Source organism: Perognathus longimembris, chromosome 20 (genome assembly GCF_023159225.1).
Source record: "Perognathus longimembris pacificus isolate PPM17 chromosome 20, ASM2315922v1, whole genome shotgun sequence".
Lineage (NCBI taxonomy): Eukaryota > Metazoa > Chordata > Mammalia > Rodentia > Heteromyidae > Perognathus > Perognathus longimembris.
In genome coordinates, this window is record NC_063180.1 from 29233685 (window position 1) to 29255012 (window position 21328).

A 21328-nucleotide genomic window follows, 5' to 3' on the forward strand; every position below is an offset into this window, starting at 1 on the left:
CACTGTATCTTCGCTGGAGTGGATGGATAACTGTGTGCCTAAAAAGGCTAGGGCCTTTACTGAAACATCACCATGGCAACTGCCCTGGCTTTCCCAGCAGGATTTGGAAGAAAGCAGGTTGGAGCTACCTGGAGCAGGAATGGCAAGGGCTGGCAGCTGCAAACCTCCGATGTCAGGGTGGTGCCCAGACCAAAAGGACCAGAGGCACAGCCTTTGATTCTTGTTGTAGAAAAGCACAGTGCTAAGGAAGTATGATAGCACTTAAAAATAAGCGCAACAAATGGTGTGAGGAGCATTACTGAACTCTTAATTTTTTACATTATCCCTTCGAGATTATCTGCCTTACATTTGGTTCATTTGGTTGCTTGTACCAGATGAAGTCCAGGTGAACTTGCCCTGTGCTTTCAGGTGTTACCGTGAAGTCACTTAAGGAAAAAGCTGAAGACATTGAGGCAGACAAATATGTATAAGGCTCACCCAGAGCATCCCAGCTGAAAAGCATTTCAGTGTGCCCAGCCCTTACGACACAAAGCACAAAGAGGATGCTGACATCAGATGACCCAGGGCATGAAGGGGACACTAACATCAGATGACACAAAGCATGAGGGGACACTGACATCAGATGACACAAAACGCAAGGGGATGTCGACATCAGATGACCCAGAATATGAAGGGGATGTTGATGTCAGATGACCCAGACAGGTGGGAATCTGGGTCTCAGATGTGTGGTGGAATTTTTCTGACCTTCTAGAGTAGTTACAACCTTTTGAATTTGTTGCTAACACTTGAAAAACTAGGCAGCTTTGACATAAAAATCTAGTTTTCTAGTTTCTCTGGAAAATGCAGAATAGTAGCCTGTCGCAGACAACTCACCTTCCCACACAACTGAGAAGTGGGGACACCCCCACCCCATCCCAGCTAGCTTCATTTGCTAATGTCAGGTGTCAACTCAGCTGGACACGGAGTTTACAGACCAGATTCTAGACCAACCCACCATTTTGTCAACAATGGGACTAAGACCAGGATGAGTCTTGCCTGTGATAGTTTGGTGAAGAGGTGTGGGAGCTTGGCCACCCTGACCTGGGCTCTGGACCCTTCCTCCTGTCCCTCCCACAGCCGTCTGGCTTTAATAGGGGTCTGTGACCCTTGCTGAGATGCAGAGGACCTGGCTTTACTGCTCACCTGTGGAGGTGGCTCCAGGAAAGGATCTCAGGATGAGACAGATGATGGTCAGCACAGCCCTGAGAGAGGAGCCCTTCCTCCCAGCAGCAACCATCCTGGCCTGCTCTTCCCTGAAACAGAAGCAAGCCAGACTTAGCCAGTGTAGGAAGATAGGAACCAGTGTTTGGTGCAGAAAGAGAGAGACAGAGAGACAGGGAGAGAGAAACAGAGACAGAAAGATAGAGACAAAGACAAAGACAGTGACAGACAGACAGACACACACACACACACACACACACACACGCACACACAGTGACAGGTAGGACATGGTAGACACAGGGTGGTCCATGGGCTCAGAGCAGACTCGAGAGAGAGAGTTGTAGGGCAGTCCAGGCAGATCAGGGCTTGCAAGTCTGCCATTCTCCTATGATGTCCCACAGCTAGAGACTGACTGACAGGTGAAATTCCACCCTGGGCACTCATGGTCCCTTCCCCATAAAACATAGAACAGAAATGGAAACAAGGAGGTTTTTCTTCATTGCTATTTTTGTTTTCTTTTTGCCCTGTTTGTTTATCTGTCTTTAGGAGGGTAAGGTGGGGCACAAGAATGGAGGGACAAAGGTGAACAAACCACAGTGATACTCACTGGGCACTATATTGAAAATGAACTCTATGACTTGTGGGGTGGGGACAGGAGGGAAAAAACTGGGAAAGAGTGAAGGGATGGGGTAACATTGTCCAAAAAGTAATGTACTCTTAACCTGACTTATATAACTGTAATCCCTCTGTACATTGTTTTTATAATAACAATTTGAAAATTAAAAGAAAAACATAAAACAAAAAATATTGAGCACAAACAGGGGATTAGATGCCAGCAACTTGCTGTGTGATCTCAGCTTGTTTGTTGAGCCTCTCTGGACCTTGCTTTTCTACTCTGCAAAGTAAGGATTTAAGTTATCTAATTTCTAACTTGATGTGCATGCTTCTAAAGCTGAGTTTGGAGAACAGTTTTGAAAATCATGGATGCTTGCATGTTTTCAATCTTATTTCTTATCCAAGAGGAAGTTGGGGCAAAAAAAAAAAAACCCAGTCATTGTCCCCCAATGTCTATTTTCTCTTTCCTCAGTATTAGAGCCCTGACTTCTCTCAGGCCACAGAGCTGCTGAGGCTAAACACTGCACTCCTCAGTCTCCTTGGGCTGTGGCTTGGAATCGAGCTCTTCCAATATGGTGGAAGTATGACGCAGTAAATAAATCTCAATAATGCCCTTGAGGAAGAGGCAGGAAGATTTCTTCCTTGTTTCCTTTCTTTCTAGCTGGAATGCAGATATGGTGGCCCGGACCTTCAGTAGTTCTCTTGAGTCATGCAATAGGAGCTGAGCACCAAGAAGGGCAAAGCAAATAAAGAGAAGACATCGACACTCTGTTCCTATGAGAATGAAACAGCTCTAGAAGATAGATTTCTTTTAATGGGTTGAGAGAGTTAAACTTCTACCACTTAGGGTTTTGTTTTTGTTTTCGGTTCCAGTCCTGGGGCGTTTGAACTCAGAACCTGGGCACTGTCCCTGAGCTTTTGTGTTCAAAGCTATTGTTCTACCACTTCTGGCTTTTTGTGGTTAATTGGAAATAAGAGTCTCACAGACTTCCCTATCAGGGCTTGCTTCAAACTGTGATCCTTGGATCTCAGCCTCCATAGAGGCTGGGATTACAGGTGTGAGCCACTGGTGCCTGGCTTCATTTCTGTTTTATGAAAGCCACTGTTCTTTCTTGCCTTTTACCTCAATGGTGAATCTGGCAGTCTATCTAGATAAACTTCAAGACAGGAACCTTTAAAACAAAGATGCGAGAGCTGTCTTTTGGAATATGCTGTTTGGAGAAATTACCTATGTGTTCCAGTACCTTGTGACCACAGAGTGTAGCTGGGGCTTTGGAAACAGCTGGCACTGGCCCCTAAACAAGCCCTCTTCCCCTGCACTGATGGGGCCAAAAGCTAACTCACCCCACACAGCCCCCTCCCTCCAAACCAGTTCAGCTGCAAATCTGATGGCCTGACCCTTGGGTTTCAGCAAGATTCTTTGTATGAGCTCAGTGGGGCGGGGTAGGGCAGAGGTCCGAGTCCAACACACTGGTCCTCCCACACAGGTGTGCTGGGGAGGAGGCTGCCATACTCTCAGAATCAATGCTGGCTGCATCCTCTTGCGGGCACCCTGCCTGCCCCAGGCTGCGCTGTAAGAACAACAGGACCATTCTAGTAGCCGGTCACACATCACAGCACCCCGGACTGGTACCTTTCCCACGGCCCCTGAAGAGTGCTGCCTTCACCCATAGAGGGAACAGGTCTCAGGGGAGGCACTGCTCTGCTCTCAAATCCCAAGGTCCTTTGCCATCTGGAGCCCAAAGACACGTGGGGCCCTCTGAAGGGAGCCTGGCCCTGGCTGGCCAGTGCCCTCCTGTGGGGTCCCCTCCTGGTTGGGCCAGACAGCCCTACCCACCAAGGCAGAGCTGAGAGCTCAGACTGCCTGTGTGCAGCATGGGAGGCTGATGACCTCGGAAGTCCAGCTTCTGATTAAGGCACAGCTCATTTCAAAGAAAAAAAATCCAAATGGATATAAACAAGTCCACAAGGGGAGGTCATGCAAAACCACTTTTCCTCTGCATTGGAGACCTGCTGCGCTCTAGGTGCTGAGCCTGAGGCCTGCAGCCTCTCCCTGCGCAGGTCGCCCTTCCCACTTCTGATGGAGGAGCTGTGGGCTCTCCTGCTGGTGTGGACTTAGCATCTGGTGCACAGGCCCCAGTCAACCTCTGCTGCAGTGAATCCTGAAAGGAGCCTGCATCACACCAAGGCAGGACAGCTTCCCCACCAGCCACAAAAAGCTTCCTGGCAGCGGGCTCCAGAATGATTCAGCGGGCTCTGGGATGATTCAGGGGGCTCTGGGATTCAGAGGGTCCTGGGATTCAATATCTCAGCTGGACAGTCTTGGAAGAGTCAGAAGCTGTCAAAGCATGGGAAGTCTGTGGGAAGCTGAGGTGCAGACCGGCTGGTGGGGCCCTACTGGTTACACTGGACACTTGTGATGATCTGAGCCGGACTGTCCCTCAACAGGTCTGACAGAGAGTGCAGATTCCCTTGCCGGAAGGCCAGCCCTGTGACCTCCTCAAGTCACACAATAAACGACTGATTTTGCAGACGATTAGCATTTCCAGGCCCAGCTGTTGCTCAGTCCTCATAAGTATCAGGCCTCCCGGGGTGAGGAGACAGCAGGCATATGTAGGAGCACAGGAGCAAGGGGCGAGGTCTCTGCTTCTCCTCATCAAGCACCAGGGCTCTGCTCGTCCCTCAGGTGTGACAGCCTCAGCCGGCCAGGAGTCCAGGGCTGTCACCTGCAGACAAGAAGGGGACAGTTTATCAGAAGGGCCTCTGGAGAAGCCCCGGAGTGGCCTCAGAGCAGTAGTCCCACAAAAGCAAAGCTGCTGCACTGGGTGCAGGGAGGCCTTTCTGCCCGAGGTGCCGCAGGGGCCAGTCCTTCTGTGGGAGTCAGACTGGGAAAGTGAGAAGGGAGAGAGGGATTGGGTAAGCTGAGAGGGGAGGCCTAGAGGGACCCCAGGGGCAAGGGAGGCCTAGAAGGGCCCAGAAGCTCACTTTGAGGAAAAGGTGCATCACCTGCTCTGTCAACACTACACCAAGGCAACTGTAGCTGAGGTAAAATGAGGCAACATCAGCTCAGAACCACAAGACAGTGCGGCAGCCAGAACTGTGTGGATCAGAGCCTTACATTCCAGCCACAGAGCCCTCATAGCTGGATCCTTGAGCCTTGCTTTTTTTTAAATCTGCAGAAAAAGCATGATGTGCCCTAAATTCCGGGGTTGTGGCAGAGAATCATGAGACACTGCACAGAAGAGCATGGAGCCCTGTGCCCAAGCCCCACAGTGGCAAGGGCTGCTCATGCCAAGGGCACTGGGTACTTAGGAGCAAGGCCCGGGCAGTGGGGTCAGAAAGCTTAGGCTTGAGCTCCAGCTCAGCCTTTATCTCATCACCAGGTGACATCCTGCAATTACCCAACCTCTCTGCACCTTAGTCCTGTTGTTATTAACGTGGGGCTCAGTTGTACAGATGACCCTGGTGTGCTAGCTCACAGTCAGTCCCCATGCCCCTGATGTTTGGATTACATCCTATGGGAGGTTCAGGAAGTGAGCAGATCTGAACATCTTCCTGGGCCAGAGGACAGAAAGGCAAGTCCTGGGCTCCAAAGTGGCCAGCCGCTGTCTTCCTGGGCAAAGAAGACAAAAAAAGATGGCACCACCTACTAGATAGGACTAGATGAGAAATCAGGACTAAACGAGATGCAGCCAGTGCCCAGAGTAAGCAGAAATGAGCGGGTGCAGGCTCCAGCTCACAAAGCAGCCTCAGTGTGAAGCCTAGAGTTTGAATTTTCTCCTGGAAGTTTGAGGGGCCACTGGCAGACAGAAGCCAAGGACTAGAGGACAAGGAGGAGGCATCAGGAGGGTGAAGCTAATATTAGCCATGGAGTTTTTCAATTATATGAGCCAATAAAGCTCCTTTTTTGTTGAAGCCAGGTTGAGTTGTGTGCTTGACATTCACTATGGAAAGGATCCTGACTAATAAGAAGCCAAGTGTGGAAGGAAAGATGAAAGCTAGCTCCTTACAAGCCCTTTTGGTCTCATAAAATGTCTATCTAAGTTGGGCAGTGGTGGCTCATGCCCATAATGTAATCCTAGCTACTCAGGAAGCTGAGATCTAAGGATCACGGTTCAAAGCCAGACCAGGCAAGAAAAGCTCTGAGATTCCTATCTGCAGTTAACCACCTAAAAACCACAAGTGGATCCTCTAGCCTTTTTTACCATAAGAAAGTACACACTAGAGAAAAAAATGTTGCGTGTCATCAGTGAGTGGAATCATTCAGTATCTCATTTAAACCTTGCCAGGATGAGAAATGAGAGCAATCACACAAATGCAACCTGTGTGGAAGGTTGTGGTACACCTTGAAACCTTACAAAGTAAGAGCAATCCTCCTGGAGGGAGAACTCTGGAGTCTCTTCTGTGTGGGCAAGTCTTCAGTCAATCAACTCATCTAAGACAACATCAGAGGACATATACTAGACAGAAACCACCAATAGAAAACCTCTTTGTGAGAGGCTTTAGGCCTGACTATCCGCAGGGGAGAAAAACTATGAACATCACAGCTCTGGGAAAGCCTCCAGTCATGATGGAGGGTTGGCTCCCTCAAAGAACAAACAGTGGAGAGAAACAGTGAGTGTCGCTCGTGGGAAATCTGTGAACTGATCTACTCCTCTTATATTGAATCAAACGTTGCACACTGATGAGAATCCACAAGAACATTTTTCATGTGAGAAATCCTTCTATCTATAGTCAGCCCTTCAGTGTCATGAGGGAATACAAAAAGGAAAGAATATAGCTGTGTGGGGTACTATATCTTGCTCATATATTATGCCCATAAGAACTATGAATATGACTCAACCTTTAGTGAAAATTTATATATGATGACCTAGAACAAGAAAAGCCACCTAGATCTTCTTCTTCCTCTCTCCCTGTATTATGCTATTGAGCATTTCACAATGTTTAGCTAAAATATTTTGCTTCTGAGTGACTTACAAAGGAAGAGAGAAGACTGCTGACACCTATGGGAGGTATTTGAGTCTTTATTTCTTCCTCTATGGACAGAGCTTAACAATGAGGTATATCTCACAGCTATATTAAGAGCAATACTAAGATGGATGAAGACAGGAAAGAGGGGAGGATGTAGTCATAATATTCAATGCATATCTTCTGAAACTAGGAAAATTGAGGGGGGGGGTTGGGAAGGATGATGAAAGGGGTGATATGAACCAAAATGCATTGTACTTATAATTGACATTTTGAATGGTAACCCCTTTATAAAACTACTTAAATATAATAAAATAAATAAATAGTATTGGAAAAAAAAAAGAAAAGCCACCTAGAGACCCAAACTCACTTTGGCTAGTCAGTCCCTATGCACAAACACATTTAAAGATGTATGTGTGTAATCTGCTTGGATTCTAGGGAATGTAGGAGTCTGTAGTTACAATGTTAGTTGCAAATACCCTAAGGGCCTTAGCGGGAAGGAAACTCCTAATCCATACTTAATGGAGAAATCTTTCCATCTATTAAAAAAAAAAAAAACCACAAGTGGAGCTCTGGCTCAAAGTGGTAGAGCACTAGCGTTGAGCAAAAGAGCTCAGGGACAGTGCTCAGGCAGGCCCTGAGTTCAAGCCCCATGACAAAAAAAAAAATCTAATCTCTAGGAGAAAAAGATTTCCTTTCCTCAGCTACATGGCAATCAGGGCTCTCACCCAAGTTCAAAGCTCTTCTGCAAGATTCAGCAAGAAACATCTCATGGCCTGCTCCCCATGCCACCCTAGCCCAACTCCCACAGGCCTTCCAGGGCAGGCCACAGCTCAGATTTGCTCCAAAGAGCCTGAGGCTTCCCTCCACATCCATCCACCTCCTTACCCACATCAGTACCATCCCCACCCACATCCCACCCAAACACATCCTCACCAGCCCCTGTAGCCTCCTCTCACACCAGTCTCCACTCCTGCCATGTTAGGCTCTGCAGCTTCTCCTTGGAGATGCCAGCTCCTCTACCCCAGGGCCTTCTCACATGCTCTTCCTGCTACCTGGGATGCTTTCTCCATTCCACTGTCCCTCCAGGTTCACTTAAATTCCTATTTTTTTACATAACTTCCCTGACATGCTCTCTGAAGATAGTTCTATTCTGCCAATACCTTTGCAGTGTTCTGATGGTTTTCTCTGTTGCACACATAATTGAGTATTTACTTGGTTTGCTGAGGGCACAGAAGCTTCATGAGGGGAAGGATTGTGGTCTAGTGACCAGGAGTATCCACATTATTCTTGAGCTTGGTAAAAATGAGGGGCTCTGCCCCAAGCAACTGACCAACGATCCACAGTGATTTGGGCAGGTGGGGGAAGGCTCTGAATTTTACAAATCCCAGCTTCTAAGGGCTCTTGCTCTGTCTAAGATCCTTTCTGACCTCAACTTGCCCCTGTGAGAGGAGTCATTGCTGCTGGCTAGCCCACAGCCCTTTCCATTCCCCTTTCCCACCCCAGCGACATTACGTTAGCCAGGAGGCTGCCAGACACATGACAAGAAAGACTGGCCATGAGAAGTCCCTCAAAGAGCCAGGGGCCCCCGCGGGCTTAGGAGAGAACCCCAAAGCAGGCATGCAGCCCACATGGAAGCCCTGGGCTGGACAGAGGAGAAGCTGGCTTTTTGGCACCTGCTGTGTCTGGAATGTCATACGGCCAGGCCTGGCAGCAGTTCAAAGAGCTTGCTTTCCTCCCAGCACCTATTCTCAGGCATGCACAAACCCAGGAAGGGCAGAGACGTGGAGTGTTTGCAGAGTGGATAGGCTTTCTCCACTCCTCCCTCCGTGGCCACAGTGCAGGAGAAAGTGCAGCTTGGTCTGAGTTCAGGTTTGGGGCAGAGCACTGCTTTGATCTTTCTGGGTTATTTATTTGTGGAACTCTCTACCACTTCAAATGGCCCTACAGGAAGCAGCAGGTGGGGCTCCAGGGCAGGGACCCGCTTCACAGCCCTGTACGCCTGGCTCCTTGTGTTACCTGCACACAGGTGTGACGCCAAGCCCTGGGCTATGGAACAAAGCTCATGTTCTTTGAGAGAAAATGAACTTCAATAATGTTGAGGGGATGAGTGACAGGAAGTTGGCAATGTTCCTGCCGACCTCAATTCCTACCGGTCAAGTGAGAGCCAGGAGAGGATGCACAGGACAACCCAAGCTTCACCAAGATGAGCTACAGATGCCAGCACACCAGCTCCCCTCCAGTCCCAGGTTCAGGGACCATATAACAGCTTCCTCTATCTACCCAACATTTTACTTTGGAATCTTCAAACGCATAGCCAATTTTTAAGAATTTCACAGAGAATTACTAATATGTCCACACTCTAGGCATTACCAGTGCCTAGTTTGCCATTTTCACCTATCTGTCCATCCCTCTGTCCACTCGGATGTCAGTCTATTTTGGGAGGGCATTCCAAAGTTTCAGCAAGCATAGTGTAAACTACAGAGCTCAGTATTCACTTGATTAAAAAAAAAAATCTCCCGAATTAAAACTGACACATAATGAAACACTCAAACCTTAAGTATATATTTGTTGAGATTTGACAAGAGCATTTGGTCTGTATAACCCAGGTCCTATGAAGGCAAGTGACCATCAACCCAGAAATTTCCCCTGGTGCTCACCCAATCCAGGTCCCCATGGGAAAAACACATACTCTTTTAGCTAAAAGTATCAGGAGCATCCATAGATGGGCTTTTGCCTGGTCTAAAACTTGGTATCAAGGCATAACACAAGATGTCAGCACACTGTGTGCATGTGTACCACCTTAAACCATGGATTGTTTATTTCTGAAACTTTGCCATTCAATATTTTTGGACCATGCGCGACTATGACAGAAATCACAGAAAACAATATGACCAAACGGGATCCAACTTCACCAGCTGGAGAGTGCAAAGGTTCACACAATGGCCCTCAAGTGCTGCTAGAAGGAGTGATGAGGGACAGCATGGGAAGCCCTGGACATTGCATTAACACATGGTAAGTGCTGGGCTGGGAATATAGCCTAGTGGCAAGAGTGCTTGCCTCACATACATGAAGCCCTGGGTTCGATTCCCCAGCACCACATATATAGAAAACGGCCAGAAGTGGCGCTGTGGCTCAAGTGGCAGAGTGCTAGCCTTGAGCAAAAAGAAGCCAGGGACAGTGCTCAGGCCCTGAGGCCAAGGCCCAGGACAGGGCCCCCCCCCCAAAAAAAAAAAAAACACATGGTAAGTGCTCAGTAGACAGCAGTGTACGCCAGTGTCTTCTAAACTCAGCCTGTAGTACGTAGTGGCCCTATGAGTTTGGGAAATTTGCGTGGGTATCTTTTACAATAGGAGTGCTTCCTAATGTGTTATCATATCCTGTGTTTCTCCTTTCCCTCCCTATTACTTCCCTTCACTTTTCTAGGCTGAGGCCCCTCGCTAGCATATAAGGTACAGATATTAGTATCTTCTGTCTGACCTATGTTTTCAGAGAGTACAAAGCAAATAGCCAGGCTCGGTGGTACATTCCTGTGACCCAGCACTCTGGAGGCAGAGACAAAAGGACCAGGAGTACAAGGCCAGTATGGGTTTCATTACAAGGCTTTGTTAAGTGGTGAAGAGAGGGAGTGAGGGAGGGAGGAAGAGAGGGAGGAAAGGAGGGGAAAAAAAGAGGGAGGGAGGCAAGGAGGGAATGCAAATGATATAGACAAAGTGCTTGGTGTGCAACTAGTGCTCTATAAATGTTAGTTTCCATCATTCACTCTAAAAATCCAGAGCAGGGACTGGCTCATAAGTGGCTAAAAACAAGATGGTCAAGAATACTTTTGAGAGTCTTGCCTGGCAAAGTCAGGACACTGGGTACTTGGTAGGCTTGCGGGCTCCCCACCCAATGGAGGCTATTGAAAGTGGATTCTCGGGGGAGGGGGTGACAGTAGAGCTATGACACCCTGTGCCCTCAGCCTGCTCCCCAGGGTCTGCAGCCCAAGCTTGGTTCACAGCCAGGAGTAGCTGCCAGGCAGCCAGCAGAGTCCCTGCCTCCGGCGCTGGCTGCTCTTGCTGAGCTGAGCTATGGCCCAGGACGTTGCCTGGGCTCTGCCCAATTGGCTGTGTGGCTCAGACCTTACAGAGGCTTCCTTTGGAAAAAGTTATTAGTTGCTTTTCACCATAAAATGGGAGAGAGCAGTCCCAGTGGATAGAGGTGGCTGTCAGCTCAGGGCTGTCCCTGCTAGCTTACCAGAGGCCTGCAGAGGCCCAGGGCACACTGCCCAGTTGGGATCGGAACCCACATCCAGCTGACTCCAGTTTTCCTCTGTCCCAGTCTGTTTGCTTCTAGCTATTCACTCTCCAAAGCTATATTTCTAGTACTTTGGTGTAAGAGGAATCTTAAGAACCATTAAAAAACCTTCCAAACCTTCTCTTTTCTCTATTTTGAAATGAACGATATACTTTTATTAACCACAGTTACTTTGCCATGAGGAACACCAACATCCTCCTCCTGTCAAAATGTAACTTGATACCTGTAACCAGGCCCTCCTCCCTGAGTGGAGGGCTTGACAATGTCTATACTGCACATGTGGATGCTAATGACCACAATGTATGCATGTGTCGACATCTCTGAACTCCATACATATCTGAAATTACTATTACTTCTCAGCATAAAATAAAATTAAGCTTTAGGTGAAAGGGAACCACTGGACCTGTGTCTTGTGCAAGAGGAAATGCAAAGTGAGGTCTAATTCAACTCAATGAGTGTGCTGTATACTAGGTCAAGTCATAGGTAGTTGTCTATATTCAACTGCTTGGTCTACAAAAACGTCAACTCTAGGGGCTGGGAATATGGCCTCGTGGTAGAGTGCTCACCTTGTATACATGAAGCCCTGGGTTCGATTCCTCAGCACCACATATATAGAAAAGACCAGAAGTGGCGCTGTGGCTCAAGTGGTAGAGTGCTAGCCTTGAGCAAAAAGAAGCCAGGGACAGTGCTCAGGCCTTGAGTTCAAGCCCCAGGAATGGCAAAGAACAACAAAAAAAAAGAAATAAAAACATGTCAACTCTAGTTCCATATGATTCAACGCAAGCATTTATTTGTCCCTCCTATGTGCATATCTTTGTGCTGGGGTCTGGGATCACCATGGGGACAGAGGGCAAGGGACGAGCTTACCACAGGGGCCTTCATTCCCTCATCTCCCTGCTTCAATTTCCTCCCCCAGGTAGCCCTACTGCTTGTGATGAGATTCAGGCCACTGGAACTGGACCAGTTCCTTTCCATGGCTTCGGAGCCCCCTCTTCCAGGACTTCCCAAACTGACTATGTTGAGGTTTCCACTGTCTGGGAACTTCAGAAACCCATTCTTAGGTGGCCCAGGCCTCCTGCTGCCCTGGACCACTGAGGGGACAAGAGGCTCAACTGACCAAAGGGGGGGCTGGTTATTTCTTCCAGGTCTGAGCCCTTTCTGTGGTCTGGCTTCATTCTCTCTTTGGTGTCCCCTTTCCCAATGCCCACTAAACAGAGCTCATCCTGGTTTCTATTATTTGTAATAGAAAGAGTCTGACCTCTTCTGCCCCTAAAAAAGTGACCTGACACTTTTTGTGTCTATTTCTATCCTGTTCTCCATGACTCTCCCGTGTCACCCTATCTTTGGTGGCTAACATGGTGTAAGGAGAAAGGGATTCTCCTGACTCAACCCACATCCCAGGGTTAGCAAGAGTGAGCTACTCAGCATGGAAGGGTTTGTGAAGATGCTATCTGAGGGATATGAGGGTGTGGGCTGGGCCCCCACAGAGCCTCTGACACTTAGAAAGACCTGCTCCCTTATGTTTATACTCCAGTCCATGTTGGACCAAAGACAAGCTGAGAACCAAGTAAACACTGTCCAGACACTTCATGTACATGCTTCATCTTCCTTCTCCTTCTGGATGGAAAATGGGATAGAAATCCCCTTGCTTGGCTGATCTCCAGAGTCCTGGCACAGATGACTGAGGGAGGGGCACGGCAGTCCCTCCAAGTGTATGGGGACATCAAAGCAGAGGCGTGGAACCCCTCTTTGACTGGAGACAAAAGCTATTTTAAAAGCTTACATTTCAGTGTAAAGGAAGGCACTGCCACAGGAAATGCCAGCAGGATGGGTCAGAAATGTTTCCCATGCCGTGAAAGTGCTGTTCACATATGAAACCAGTGTCATTGTTCCTTCTCAATTAAAAAAAAAAAGTCACAGTAAATTCTGAATTAAAGGTTCAGGTGGATTCACATTACTTGCATTGAGAGCCTTTTGTGTGCCAGTCATTAGGCTATTTATTTACTCACAGACCTGAAGTTCAGTGCTTTATCCAACTTCACATACATAGTACACCTAATAATTTGAGCTCTGCTCTAGGGGCTAAAGGGTAAGGCTGTAATAGTTCCTTCCTTTGCTGCTCTCCATTGGCATTAGAGCCTTGTTATTGTTCCCGAGGGCTTGCTGCTCTTTTCTCATTGGCTTTCCCATCCCACCTGAGTCTCGGCACTGTCTCTTCTTGGCTTCCATTATGCCGAGTTTCTTTTCTGTCGCTGTCAACCCTAGAGTTTTGAGAAGTAAACAGGTTAGCAGAAAGACCTGGAACAAAACTGGCTTGGCTGTTGTTGAGACATTTTCCATGGCCCAGCTCTCACCACTCCTCATATTGTGCGGTCAGCAAAGTTTCCAACATGGCATTTCCTCACCGTCCCAGGAGCAAGTAAAACGTGGCTACTAGGCTCTTAACCTGCCCCAACCCTGCCAAGGAACCACTGCCCTACATAGCCTTGTACCGTCTATCTCTGACCCGGATGGTCCCCCTCTGCCCACCCTGTGCTTGCACAACCATAACAGCTCCATCCATTGTCCACCTTGCCAACACACTCATTCATCCTTGCTCAAAAATCCCCAAGTACTCCCCCCCTCACATCACTGCTCGCCCAGCCTCACTTGCAGAGCTTCTCTGACAACCCTACTTGGTAGCCTGCTTCCTGGTCTCCTTCCTTGATCCCTCTTCTCTTTCACATTGAGAGAAAACCCATGTGTGTTCCATGATTCTCCTGTCCCCACCATTACCCCACACATGAGCAGACTGGAGCTGGCACTGGAGAGTCACTGACCCAAGAGCTTTTCTGAGCCAGTGGCCTATCTTGTTGGGAAGTGGAGCAAGCCAGAGGGAGGGCCCAGGGTGGCTCAGGGTAGAAGATGGTTTTCTCGTCAAAATAATTGTAGGTAGAGCTTCCAGCTGACTGGAACCCTTCATGAACTTGGGTGTTGAAGGCAGAAGGGCATGCAGCTCTGGATGTGGCTTAGTGAAGACCCCGAGGCCATGGCTATATGAACTCATCAGGGACTAACAACCTTAAGTTCAGGCGGAGCCTCAAGGCACAAGAAAGATGGCCTGTAGCACAAGCCACACTCTGCTTTTAGAGAACTCCTGAAAGAAGGGGATGCTCCTCTCTTTTGGGAGCCCCTTCCCATCCAAGGATACATGTTGCTTTGGGGCAGCAATACCCACGGAGCATTTGGAGTCCCATCCTGGCACATGAGGGGCAGACAGCCCAGCTGCCCCACTTGGCTGCCAGCCAGACCCACCACCTGCTCAGCCAGGGACCCACCTTTCCCTGACATGGGCAGCTGCCAACAGACTCTGCCCCCACATGCTTCAGGTTTCCTGGGAACTCGGGGGTGTGCTCTCCCCAGGATCACAAGGAGGCAGCATACTTCCCTTCCTCCTAATCCCCACGGGAGAGTCTCCATAAACAGTGATGTGAGCCACACTCCATCTCTCCCAGAAAGGCTGTCCACTATGCATCCAGGCTAGAAGCAAAGGCCATGGCACAGGTTTTGGTGTGCAGAGCCTCTCGCTGTCTGTTCCCAAGCCAGCAGGCATATAACTATATTAGCAGTGTCAACGGCTTATCCCAGGCCAAGTCAAGGTGTCAGGGCACGAGGCAGGAACAGCTGAGGAGCTGCTGTCCAGGAACCAAAGCATTCATGGCTTCCTCTCCCAGATCCCTGAGCATGAATAATTTCCCAGTAGGAAAAAGTCTGAGGAGGCTAGGTAATGAGGCCAGCATGGAGGAGGAGTCTGCCAATGGGATGAGAAGATGCCACATATGAGTGAAAACATGAGTTCTCCTTCTAGTCTGGCTTATTTCACTTCAAAGGATCATTCCCAAGTCCATCCATTTTCTTGCAAATGACATCATTTCACTCTTCTTTATGTATGAATAATATTCCATATACACCATTCACCTATGCTGGGCCCCTAGGCTGACTCCATATTGTGACTAGTTCGATGATGAACAAGAGTACATTGGTATATCTCTACTGCATGCTGACTGCGATTCATTAAGCGTACACTCGTGACTGGTGCAGCAGCATCACATGGTGCTTCTATTCCTATGAGGAACTTCCATACTGATTTCCACAGGGGCTACACGAACTCACAGTCTCACCACCACTGTGTAAAGGTCCTTTTCCCTCACATCCTCACAACTTCTTCTTGGTATTAGCAGTATTAGGGTGTCAGATGATGTTCATCAGACGTTTATGGTCTGGATAGGAAGTGTTCCCCCTAAATGCGCATGTGTTGAAGACTTGGTCCCTGATTCAAGCAGTATTCAGACGTGGGGCTTTGGGAAAGTGCTTGAATTATGAGGACTCTGCCTTTATCAGTGGGTTCATATTTTGAATAGACATTGGGAGGCAACTGATCTATGGAAAGGGAAGTATGACTAGAGGAAGAAGGCCAGATTTCTAGCCTCCATGAGAAGGAGCAATCTGTTCTCCAAATCTCCTACTAACAGGATGTTCTGCCTTCCCTCAGGCCAGACTAAGGGAGCCAGTAGACCACAGACTGAAACCTCTGAAGCCATGAGCCAAAATAAATATTACCTCCCTTTCAATTGTTTCTCTCAAGTATCACAGCAGGCACCAAAACAAATGCATAATTACGAAGACGATAAGCCACATCAAGTGTCAATACAGGATGCTAAGACAGAGTGGCGGCGTCAGTTTCCACTGGGGAGGATGTGAGTAGGGAAGGCTGCGTGAAGATCTGCAGGGTCAGGTGCGTCGACCCCAGGGAATAGATAGGCAGAGTACCATTAGCAAACATGTGAACGCGCGTCACACACTGCCTGTATGCATCCATTTATGGGGTCACAGGGCTCCACACTGGATGTCTCTAGCGCTGATACTACAAAGGGTTAGACGAGTATGGTTGCATGCCTGTCGTTTCCAAGCATCTGTCCTTCCCTTTCCAACCTGTTCGGTCCCATAGTTAAATGGTTTGCATAGGGATCTGGACTGCTGCTGGGGAGTGAAGGAAGCAACTAGCACCCCCAAAGGGTGTGTCTGCTCAGGACAAGGTCAGACTGAGGTGCAGCTGGGGGGTGGGTGGAATGGGGTGCGTCAGGGGCCTCACCCACCGACATGGTGGAGGCAAAAGGGCAGGTCTCGGAATGTCCGCTGGCTTCACAAGCTGTCAGCCATATCTTTGCACGAGACTCCAGGGGCTCCTTTTTCTCCTATTTTCTCTGGTTTAATCCAGCCATAATGAGGACTTGCTCTAGTTACCAACAGAACATTCTACCTCAGCTGTAGCCTGCCAGCCCCCTTTCCCGGCATGGGCAAAGTCGTCAGGAATGCTAGAGGCTGAGCTACATGCTACAAGAGACCACTAAGCCAGTCAGTTCCTGGAAATGCTACATTCAAACATTGTCTTTCCTACCCAAAGACATGAGAAAGGTGGAAAAGCAGACCAGACAGCGAGGACAAAGAGAGAGGTGACCACCTGCACCTCCACTGTTTACCTCATTAGGAAGCCTGACAGTTCAAATGACACAATCAGACCACCTGCATTTGCTGCCCGGCGTACAGCACAGTATTTACTTAGCAAATTTCCTAGGTCTTCCTCTTCAAGCACTGGTTTCATTCCCCAGCAAGTAACTGTTAAGGCACTGGGACATACACAGAAATTTCAACTGTATCCATATATTCGTTCAACATCACTTCTCAGGTCATTTCTATTTCTGGAGTAGTTGAATTGAAGGTGTCTCCAATACTGGAAAAATAAAAGCATTGGATGTGCTGCGTGCCGCGTTCTGGGATTCCCCAGGGCGCGGCCAGGTCCGTCTGCTCCTTACCCAGCCTCACTTTTCAAGAACAGCCTTAGGAGGTCGTTGGTGACTCCGCATCCTGAGCCCAAACTGGCTACATAAGCCTACGAGGTCCTCTGTCACCCTGTGACCCCTGGGGCCCACAGGCCTGGCCATGGAGTGCAGGAGGGGAAGGGTAGCCTCACTCAGCCTTCCGTGGAACAGCTGGTTAGGTCCAACCAGCTTAAAAGAGCCTCATCTGAAAAGAGTAGAGATTCCTCTCTGGGCTATCACAGCCCGGTGAGTCACCCTGGGGGTGGCTTCCAGGCGCACTATCTTACCGTGGAGGCTGGAGGCAAGAGCCACCAAAGAGCCCAGAGAGAAAAAAGCAGGCAGTGCAGTCACCTGCCTGAGTTTGGGAGCGGGGCCCACAGCTGTCACACCCCCTCCTTCCGCTGCGCCTGGCATTTAGCTTATTTTAATGGCATTTCTCCTGGCGTTGACTTCCCCAGCTATTTTTCCCCACAAGCACTAAGGCAGGCTCCCAGCTGGAAGGGGGTCACAGGTTGGCTAGGAGCTCAGGCACACAAGCTGAGAGGCAGCTGCAGCCCTGGGGGCCCGGAGAGGATCGCAGGAGCAGGAAGTCCCACCCACTGGAAGGGGGTCACAGGTTGGCTAGGGGCTCAGGCACACAAGCTGAGAGGCAGCTGCAGCCCTGGGGGCCCAGAGAGAGGTCGCAGGAGCAGTAAGTCCCACCCACTGGCCAGCTGCTCCAGGCTAAGGTGGATCTAGGAGCCTGGTTCTGGGCCCCATTACTTCCCTGGGCAGTTGCCAGCCACGGCCTTGAGGTCCCCGTCTTCTGTGGAGTTGTGCCAGACCAGCTTCCAAATGCTAGATTCCACCCTTACCTGACTAAAAGAGCCATACGGTGACAGATATTCTTGGTGGATGAGCTCAAGGCACTACACAGTGCCTTTCTCATGCTCACTGCTCAACAAATGTTAGTTGGATAAATACACGCACAGGAAAGAAAATTGGTTTCTTGGGTCACACTAGCTCTACCACCTAGCTTTATAAACTTGACAAATCATTAACCTTATGCTTCTGACCCTCAGAGTAGTACTCCCTATCTGCTACATCCTTCCGGTGCTGCCTCTACAGGTCCTGTGAATCCACCTCCTACCCATTCTTGCCACCTTTCCCTTGTCTTCTCCCCAGCCTCACTCCAATGGGGCAGTTTTAGCAGAGCATCTTTCCTGTCCCAAACTTCACCAGCACCCTGAGCTTCCCTTATTCTCAGCCATCTGCCTCCTCACTGGCTATCAGCCTCTAGACAGCAGGAAGTGTCAGAGTCTCAGGCTAAGTAAGTGTCTGCTGGTTTAGAGGGGGTGAAAGAGACCAAGGAAAGGCATTAGTGCAGAGAATTGCTTTCTGTGCTACTGATCACCTTTTAATCCAGCATGATTTGTTCAAGAGGCTGAGGTAAAGGATGGAAAAGAAGTACACCTACAAAATGTGCACAAATAGCACCCCACTTGCCTCTCTCTCGTCAATAATTTGGTTCTTGAGAATCTGGCACTGTATCTTCTGGAGTTTCAACTTGGGAGGAGCCTCTGAGCTCAATTCCAGTTATTGTTTAGCTCTGAATGTGTGCCAGGCACCATGCTGGGTATATTCCAAGCATCTTTGTATAGGATCTCTGCCAGGAAGGAATCCTCACCTCTGCTGCAGGTGAGGGGCAGGACATCTGTGTGATTGTCCCCAGGTCATATGGTTAATTAGGAAAAGAGTCATCAAAATCCAGGTCTTCTGATCCCAAACCACATGCTTTCTCTCCTATGCTAAATTGTCACTGATTCCTATCAACAGGGCCAACTACTCTGGCTGGTTACCCCCCACCATCCCAGCCTTCACACTGGCCAATACCTTCTGGGGACCTTCTGTGCCGTCTACCAAGGACATGTGAGGGGAGAAGCCATGGAGAGAGAAGGAAGAGAGAAGGGAGAGATCATGGAGATAAAAGAGAAGGAGGAAGAAAGACCACCTTATGGACATACTTTATGGGCTGAGCAGAATGATGTCAGGTTAAGAAAAATTAGAGATGAGAGACAGACAGACAGACAGACAGTATTCAAAGTCTAGCAGTCATCTTCCTCCCCTCCTGTGCCAAGAAGACCAATGAAAACCAAGAGAAACGGAGAAATCTAAACCCTTTTTCTAGAGCAGGAAAAGGTTCTGACCTGTCTTTCTTGATTGTGGGGCTTGGGGCCCCCCTCATCACTGGCATGGAGACACTTGGCTTAGGCATTGCTTGGTGTCGTCTGCAGAGGGGCTGAGGGCAGAGGTCATGAGGGCCAAGTCTGGCCTGTAGATGGGCAGAACCCAGCCTACAGAGTACTTTGAAGAATTTGAAAAATTGAGAAATTTCACACAAGTTTTTGGATTTCCAGCTTTGCTGGAAAATCTGCAGGTTTGGCAACCTCTGTCAAAACCCCCACATGGTAGTAATCAACTGGACTAAGTCACAGCTGCTGCCTCCGCTAGGCACAGCCTCCCCTTCTGGGAAGAGATGAGGAAGGAGAGAACTCTCAAGCCATCTCTGGTCACAGCCCCAGTGCTGAAAGGGCAGCCGGGATGTTTCCAAAATCTCAGTCTTCCTACAGGGATGGCTGCTGAGGACAGAGAGCTGCTTTGTTGCTAATGAAGAAGCATGGTGGCCACACAGTAGGAAGCCTGGCAGCCTCCAGGTCTGCCTATTGCTTGACCACTGGGCTCAGTCCACTCCAGGAAGCTTGCTAGAACTTTTAGTGTAGCATCAAACACTTTTGGCTTCCTAGTCCCGACCCCCTAGGGCTCCCACTCAGGCATCTGGGGGGCCCTATACCCCAGGCTGTCTGTCCAGGGCACCTGGGCAAACACTTGGGCATGGAAGGACCAGGCTGGCTGCCTATGCCTCAGGCTGGTGGCACCCCACAATTTGGGCAGTGTGTCCTGTGCAGCTCTCCGGAGGTCAGGTCTGTTTACTTCCTCTGGGAGGGTGCCGGTGTCAGGAAGAACATTTCAGAACCACCAGGCCGACTTTTCTTTCCAAATTCAAGAAGCTTCCAGAAAACCCAAACACATATTTCAAAACGGCTGCCTTGCCACGGTTCTAGAGGCTATGCCAAGAAGAAGGGTAGAACTGACAGGCCGGCCAGGGCCCAGCAAGGGAGAAAGGGGCAGACAGGCTGGGGCAGCCTGTAAGAGCTACCGGCTCCAGCTGAGCAGCTGTGGGGTACCCAGGAGATGACGCCTTCTGCCTCTGCAGACACAAGGAGCCCTCACTCTGCTCCCACCTCTCCTGCCCTTCCTGCCCTTCCAGCACATTTCCATGTCATATAGCACCTTCCAGAAGCCTTGGGAACACTGGCCTACAGAGGGGGTTCAGCAGCCCTCCAGACTTAAATCCCCTCCACTGCCCACCTTCCACCAGAGTTGGGAGCTGCTGTGGTCTCTTCCATGCTGTCTAGACAGGGAAAGCCTGCAGAGGAGGGATTCAAGACGGCGCCTTCCTCCGCTAGGGCAGGGTTGTTTGTGAGGATGGAGGAAGACGTGTGCGACCTGTCTACACTATGTGTGGGACAGAACTGGAGCCATAGAAATACTGGGCAAATAAAAAGCCAGAAGGAGCAGCCACCTGAGCAGAAGAGCTGCCACACACATCCAGCCAGGAGCCAGCATCTGCACACAGCCTGCAGGAGGCAGGCACAAGACCGCAAGCCCTCTCTGACCACAAGGGAGCCTTTGTAAGAGTTTCCACACAGTCCATGTCTCCTGTCCTCTGACCCTTTGGTCAGCACCAGGTCAGCGACGTGGAGAAACTTTGAGCTTCTCAGAACTGGCCTGATTTCTCTGGCCCACGTAGGTGCTGCAAGAGCCACAGAGGCAAACACACTTTTCCTCCCTTCAGCGTGGGCTGCTTGCTGAATACTCCCCCTGTAGGTGAGAGGGTTGGGCATCCTTCCTCCCTGCACCCCCTCCCTCTCCAGGTGAGGGGGCTGGGCATTCTGGCGGCCAGTGACCATTGAAGAAGCATCCTTCCTGCAGGGCCAGTGTCCAGGGAGGGTGTACAGCAGCTCAGAGAGCCAGTGGCTTTGCACTTGACTGCTAAGATATTCATGTGCTTCATGTCCTCTAGCACCACCTTATCCCTCCCTTCCCTTGTTTGATGACTTAATTCATTGGGCTTCCAGTAAAGCCACTGCACATGTGTATGAACACACACACACACACACACACACACACACACACACACACACACAGCCTTACATCCAAAGCCTTTGCTCCCCATGGCCTCTGTACTGTGGATGGTAAGTCCTGCTAACCTAGGATGTCAGTACCTGGACTCTGGTACCTCACAGAGTGGGGCTGCCTTCCCTAGCTTCTTTCCTTCCTCTCTTACCATC

The 21328-nt window shown here is 49.5% G+C and overlaps 1 protein-coding gene across 1 annotated transcript in view; it reads right to left on the minus strand.

The window, feature by feature from the left end:
• LOC125368046 (cell migration inducing hyaluronidase 1) overlaps window positions 1-21328 on the minus strand; it is a 108336-nt gene that overhangs the window by 42489 nt on the left and 44519 nt on the right. The window contains exon 2 of the mRNA XM_048368885.1: window positions 1183-1291. Coding sequence (XP_048224842.1) covers window positions 1183-1276 — 94 coding nt within the window. The 5' untranslated portion in view covers window positions 1277-1291. The remainder of the gene's footprint in view (window positions 1-1182; window positions 1292-21328) is intronic.